Source organism: Anopheles gambiae, chromosome 2 (genome assembly GCF_943734735.2).
Source record: "Anopheles gambiae chromosome 2, idAnoGambNW_F1_1, whole genome shotgun sequence".
Lineage (NCBI taxonomy): Eukaryota > Metazoa > Arthropoda > Insecta > Diptera > Culicidae > Anopheles > Anopheles gambiae.
The window spans coordinates 92,255,491-92,262,398 of NC_064601.1; the positions used below are offsets into that span (position 1 = coordinate 92,255,491).

The window sequence follows — 6,908 nt, forward strand, 5'->3', positions numbered from 1 at the left end:
GCAGCGAAAATTAAAGCTCAGATTAAAAGCCACAACGCACCAAGAACAGCTGTGCACAATACACACATAAATACAAATACATAGCGAACAGAGGATACAGGTACAAGCCACGCACGGTCGTGGCCCCACCCCCTTTTTTCGCAAACCGCCGTTTGCATATGACGTCATATTCACCAAACCTCTTGTTTTGCTGAAATCAAGAGGTTTTGAGGTGAATTTGTGGTGAAAATTGTTATATGGGATGTTGACCGCGTTGGTCCCACTGTGCGTGACGAGCAATTTGACAGCGAAAAACAACGGAGCGCAGACAGAGTAAAAAAAAACAACAATCACAACAGCTGAGGGACGGAAAATTTGCTACCTCCTTGTGTGTTTTTCTTGAATTGTGACGCAAAAACGAAAGCAAAGCACAAGCGTCCGCTGTTTCCCTATTGCTTTCCTCGCTTCCCCAGTGGGCCAGTGGGCATAAGTTTTCCGCGAGCGAATTACATCATGCAGCAGCGATAAAGGTACGTTTCCCTCGCTCTTGCCTCCAGTGTGTGCCAGCGTCATAGCAGGCAAAGGGTGCTGTGTTGTTGGCAATGTATATACGCGGGGCGCATCGAATTTCGGGATGTTGATAAGAAAACAGTCGGGTGAAAGGGCGAAGGGCGGAAGAAGCAGACAGTGCCTGAGTCACCCGAGGGACGGGACAGTACAGTACGGAAGAAGAGAACTTTCAACCCATTGCAATGGGTGTACTTTATACGCTGCAGCAAGTTGTTGTTGTGTTGCATCGTGTCGAGACGTGTAGATAGAGGCCTCCAACCTCCCCGACAGCCTCCCGACCCGCCCGACCTCACCCGTCAGACGTCATCGTGGGGTGGGTCAATTAGCAGCGCACTGTGTTTTTATTAGCGTTTTTTTCCTTTCTCTCCACACCCCTTTTTTCTCTGGTCTTAGTGTGCGGTGAAACGGAAACTTCGCATAGCAACAACAACAACAGCAACAGACATGTTTGGGCGTACCGAAACGAACAAGGACAGTTTCCTCGTCCAAACGAAGGCTGCGCGGGAAGAGCGGGCCCATGAGCGGGCCCAGGAAGAGCGGCGGGACCGTTCGATACTGCTGCTGCAGCGCACCATCCGCGGCTGGCTGGCACGCACCAAGTTTCGGCAAAGAATTCTGTGAGTATTCCACATGGTGGTTTTGTTGAAGATCGTGTTTCATTAACATTGCTCCCTCCTCTCCATTTTCCAGCAATGAATTTGACGAACTGCTTCCACCGGTCACCAACGCCGGCAAACCGATCGAGCTGAAACCGAGCCTGACAGTGTACGGTGCCGCCAGCCACTTCCTGCTCCAGTGGAAGGCGGAAACGAGTGCGCCGGAATCGGCCCCGCACCGGGAGCGGCTGGAGCGCCTGTGCCGCTATCTGGTCGCCAGCCTCGATTCGGACTCGCCCAAAACCAGCTACATCGGGGTGGCGTTCAACAAGGAGCTCAGTCTGGCCTGGATACGCCACATCAAGAAGCTGCTGTACCGGTGCTGCACCGCGATCGAGCTGCTCAAGCCGGAGGTGCACAGCGACAGCATCACGTTGGCCTTATACCTGCACACGCTCGTTGCGTTCACGTCCATCAACAGCTGGGCCCTGCTGCGGAACAAGGCGCTGGCTGGGCTGAAGCCCGGCATGACGCAGCTGTGCGCGAACGTGATGGGCGATCTGGTGCAGAAAGGGTTCTACCTAACGCTGCGCAACGTGCTGGTGAAGGGCACCTGCCGGCCGGTGGTGAATTTGAAGCCCATCTCCCTGACCGCACTGGTGACGCTTGCCCTGCGGCCGCTCGTATCGTCCGGCTTCAGTGAGAATCTGCTCAGCCAGTTCCTCGTGCAGATCCTGTCCGTCCCGGGGATGATGATGCAGCTGGAACAGTACACGCCGGAGTGTCTGGTTAGCGTGCAGTCGCACGGTACGCTCGAAAAGACGCTCGATCTGCTGAGCGGCGAACAGTCGACCAAGTTTGTGGTGGCCAGCCTGCAGAACAGCAATCTGCTCGCACTGCTCGCGAACATTGTGCATTTGTACTATCTGGAGGCGCCGGAAAATGCGGCCAAGCTGGCGTATCCGGCCTTCACGTTTGTGGTGACGCAGCTGTTGAACGGGATACTGAACAGCCTTAGCCAGGCGGGCGGTGCCTTCACGCAGTGGCACGAGCTGCTGGGGTGGTTCTCGCCCGGGAAGGATCGGCTGCAGCACGAAAACTTGCCGCTGATCAAGAAACAGATCCATCTGCTGTGGAACCATCGGATCGTGAAGCTGCTGCTGGGGGACAATTTGAAGGAGCTGGCGGTTGGGTACGAGACGATCGACTATCCGATCCCGAGCGGTAACAGTACGGGGAATCTGTTGAAGCGGGCGCTAACGTTTGAGCGCAGTTCGATGAAGGGCCAGCCGAACAAGGCGGGCAAGATGTACCGGAAGCTCGGTTGCGCGGAGGTTTCGCGTGTGGCGCTGACCTGCTCGATGTACCATGCGGCGCTGAGCGCGCTGTCGCAGCTGCGGCTGGACATTCTTTCGGGTGAGGATGCGTCGGTAAAGGCGAGAGAGGGAGGGAAGTGGACGTTTGCTAACTGTTTTTGTTTCCATTTGTCGCAGGCCTTTGCTACAATGACACCGTGCTGCACGATCTGTGGCTGCTGTTGGGATCGATTGGACCGAATTGTGGGCTGAAGGGGTTCATCGAGCTGCTGCAAGTCAGTCAAACGAACTATGCGCCACCGCTGCTGCTTCTCTCCCTGTTCTGCGACTGTATGACGCACTACGTGACGTAAGTTGAACAGTTTTCCTCCTCTGGAGTAGTGATGGCAAGTCTTCATCGGAATCGATTCTGGATAGCTCCAAAGTTTTCTGGAATCGGCTCGGGAATCAGTTTCCGGAGTCGGCTCCGGAGGTGGTTCCGGAATTGGCTTCAGAATTGGGATCGGTTCCAGAGTTAGTTGCGAAATCTGCTCCGGAATTGGCTCCGGAATCGGAATCGGTTTCGGCATCTCCATAAGAAAAGACGTTTGGATCCAATGATGCTACCTATTGATAGCCAAACAGAATCAAAATTTACTTGTAAACGATCCATTCTCATGGAGATTACCGGACTGATCTCGCTACTGAAACTTCTTCTTTTAATTCAAGAACTGATTCTTATTCTGGAGCTAATTCCAATTCTGGAGTCAATTCTGATTATGTTACCGGAAGAAATTGCGATTCCAAGGTCGATTCCGTTTTTGGAGCCGATTCTGATTCTGGAACCTATTCCGATTCCGGAGCCGATTTAGATTCCAGAACCGATTATGATTCCGTCGCCAATTCCGGAGCTGATTCCGATTCCGGAGCCGATTCCGATTCTGGAGTCAAATCCAATCCTGGAACCGATTCCGGAACCAATTCCGGAGCCGATTCCAAATTCGATTCCATTGCCGCATTCAACTCTGAAATCAGCTCCAGAGTCAACTCCGGAATCGGCTCCGGAATCAGCTCCGGAGTCAACTCCGGAATCGGCTCCGGAATCGGTTCCGGAATAAGCTCAGGAATCGGAATCGACTCTGGAATAAGCTCCGGAATCGGCTCCGGAATTGATTCCAAACACGGAATCGGAATCGGGTACGTCCGATTCCGAGCTCCCACCACTACACTGGACCTCTCTTTCTAGTGGAATCCCTTTCTCTTTCTCACAAACGCAGCATTTTGGACGATCTGGAAATGTACGAACAGCAAACACCGTTCACGCTGAACGACTACATCGTGCTGTCCCACTTCCTCAACACCTTCCTGTACCGCACGATACAGGACCAGATACTGGACGCCAAGACGGCCACCAGTGCCCCACTGTTCGTTTCCATCCACACGCTGCTGCTCTGCCTATACCGGCGTGACTGCCGGCGGCAGTTCGCACCGCCCAACCACTGGCTGATCCGGGACATTCGACCGTCCCACTTTCTGGCCGACCTGGAGAAGGGCAAAAAGCACACCCAGATCTTGCTGCAAAAGATGCCCCACATCATACCGCACGAGGACCGGGTGCAGCTGTTCCGGAAGTTTGTGCAGAACGAGAAGGCGGTGCTGGGGCTGACCGAGTCGGCCTGCGCGTCGCCCAGCTCCGCCCTGGTCACCGTCCATCGGGACCGCATCGTGGAGGATGGCTACCGGCAGCTGGCCGCCCTGCCACCGCACGGCCTGAAGGGGGTCATCCGGGTGCGGTTCATCAACCAGCAGGGGCTGGATGAGGCGGGCATCGATCAGGACGGTGTGTTTAAGGAGTTTCTCGAGGAAACGATCAAACGTGTGTTTGATCCGTCGCTGAATCTGTTCAAAACGACCACGGAACAGCGGCTCTACCCTTCGCCGACATCCCACATGCAGGAGAACCATCTGGCACTGTTCGAGTTTGTGGGGCGCATGCTCGGGAAGGCGGTGTACGAGGGCATCGTGGTGGATGTGCCGTTTGCGTCCTTCTTCCTGTCGCAGGTGCTCGGGCAGACGCAGCAGGCCCTGTACAGCTGTATGGACGAGCTGCCGTCGCTCGACAAGGAGCTGTACCGGAGCCTTACGTTCATCAAGCACTATCAGGGCGATGTGGCCGATCTCGACCTGACGTTCAGCGTGGACGAGGACGTGATGGGGAAGATAGTGACGCACGAGCTGCATCCGGGCGGGAGGGCGCGAGCGGTTAACAATGATAACAAGTAGGGTGGAAGACATTTTGCGGGTGAATGATGTATAACATGGGGTTTCCCTTCTTTTTTTGCAGAATTAATTACATCCACTACATGGCATACTTCCGCATGCACACGCAAATCCGCGATCAAACGGCCGCATTCATCCGCGGCTTTCGGTGCATCGTGAATCCGGACTGGTTGGCGCTGTTTTCCACCCCGGAGGTTGGCTATTTCTTAGTGCAATTATGGCTTTCAATTGGAATTAATTTTGTTTTTTTTTTTTTTTTGGAATTTGTAGCTCCAACGGCTTATCTCGGGCGACACATCGCCGCTGGATTTGAAGGATTTGCGAAAGCACACCCAGTATTACGGCGGATTTCACGACGGCCATCGGGTGGTCGGTTGGCTGTGGGACATTCTTGCCAAAGATTTCACCGAGGAGGAGAAAAAGCTATTCCTGAAGGTTTGTTGGGGAATCGGTGCTCCCATGAATGTGACATTATTTACCTGTATTTCCTCCCCCTCATTTTTAGTTTGTGACGAGCTGTTCGAAACCACCGCTGCTGGGCTTTGCACACCTAGAGCCACCCTTTTCCATACGGTGCGTCGAGGTGGGCGACGACGAGGACATAGGCGACACGGTCGGGTCGGTCATACGGGGCTTCTTTACGATCCGCAAGAAGGATCCGCTGAACCGGCTGCCCACCTCGTCCACCTGCTTCAATTTGCTGAAGCTGCCGAACTACCAGAAGAAGAGCATGCTGCGGGACAAGCTGCGGTACGCCATATCCAGCAACACCGGGTTCGAGCTGTCGTAAGCTGTCGTGTTTCCCTCCTTCCGCTGCCGAAAATGGGGCGGAAGCCGGATATCCAGAATTATATATCTTATGAATGGAGGGGGGAGAAACGTATATTAAATCCATTAAACTGTGATAGTAAGCGTAGGATACTACTGATACGGGCTAATCCGATCGAGGAAGAGAGAGAGAAAGTAAACTCAGCAAAGAATGAGTCCCCAGTGATGAGAATCTTAGCCCGGCGCACGTGTTTGGAAGGTATTTAGAGGCAAGCAAGCATTGTGCAATCCACTAATCAACAGAACAGAACAGAGATCCACACATTTTAGGTGCAACAGTATAGCAATTTCGCAAAACCCCAGACAGCCAGTGTGTTTTCGGTGTACCCAAATGTGTCCCGTTGATGTGTGTGTATATGTATGTGTATGTAAATCAATAGTAGCAACAGTAACGTATTGCGTTTAGTGTCTCGATGTGTAGCGAGGAAAGCATAAAACAAGGAGTCAAGGAGACCGAGTCAGCAAAGGTAGACAAAAGGGAAAACCGCTCGATCAGGCACGTCAAATGTGTTTATTTTATAAAATCAGTTTATAAAACCCCGTAGGAAGCGTAAAAAAACAATTGATAATCTAATATTTATACTCTATTTGTGTAACCAAGATAGGAAACTATTTTTTGAACCTGTGTGGTATCGTGTGTATCTAAAAGCGAAGGGAAGGGAGTTGAATGCGCAAACAGGAAGGTAACCGTTGAAGAGCAAACAGGAAGGAGAACCGTTGTAAACGGTTGCTGTATTCTGAAAACACATGCACACACTTTCTTGGGCTCCCGGTTCTTTGGTGCAATAAGTTTGCCGAACGAACTCGTAGTAGTTCGCTAGGTGGGTAGGGAATTGGAAAATAGGGAAAATGTGTAAAGCACCGCAAGCCAGACAGGCAGACAGGCATAGAGAGAGAGAGAGCGAGTGCGGATGGATCAGATGTAACTGAAATCAATCATACATATTGGAACGTATATGGGTTCGAGTTTAAATAAATGATGTAAAACGCATGTGTACATTTAAAAAAAAGTCTATGTGTGTGTGTGTTTTTTTTTCGGTTTGATTTGTAAATTTTGAAACGGATTTATTTAAAGTTGTCCGTTAAGATAATGCTTAAATAATCCTGCAGATGGCGCTGCTGTAACTTCGCTTTCACAAACGTGTAGACAGCGCTTTAGGTCAAATCAAAATCAAATTGAATTTGAAACTAACATCAGATCGATTAATTTCAATAAAAAAAAACAAACGATGAAATAAAATTTCATCTTGTTAAAGGCGGGAATGATAATTTTATCGTTAAAATTCTATAAAATGCGAGGATTTCCCTGCAGATCACAATTTGACAGGAAACGTCACCCGAAAAGATCGAAAGAGATAGC

General features: G+C 51.4%; 1 protein-coding gene across 1 annotated transcript; it reads left to right on the forward strand.

The window, feature by feature from the left end:
• Positions 1–273: 273 nt before the first annotated feature.
• LOC1276563 (ubiquitin-protein ligase E3B) lies at positions 274–6,110 on the forward strand. Its single transcript, XM_315926.4, has 8 exons — positions 274–509; positions 943–1,166; positions 1,240–2,561; positions 2,639–2,810; positions 3,718–4,719; positions 4,785–4,914; positions 4,991–5,155; positions 5,226–6,110. Exons 2-8 carry the CDS (start codon positions 994–996, stop codon positions 5,508–5,510), a joined length of 3,249 nt encoding a protein of 1,082 aa, XP_315926.2. The 5' UTR covers positions 274–509; positions 943–993; the 3' UTR covers positions 5,511–6,110.
• The last annotated feature ends 798 nt before the right edge of the window (positions 6,111–6,908 follow it).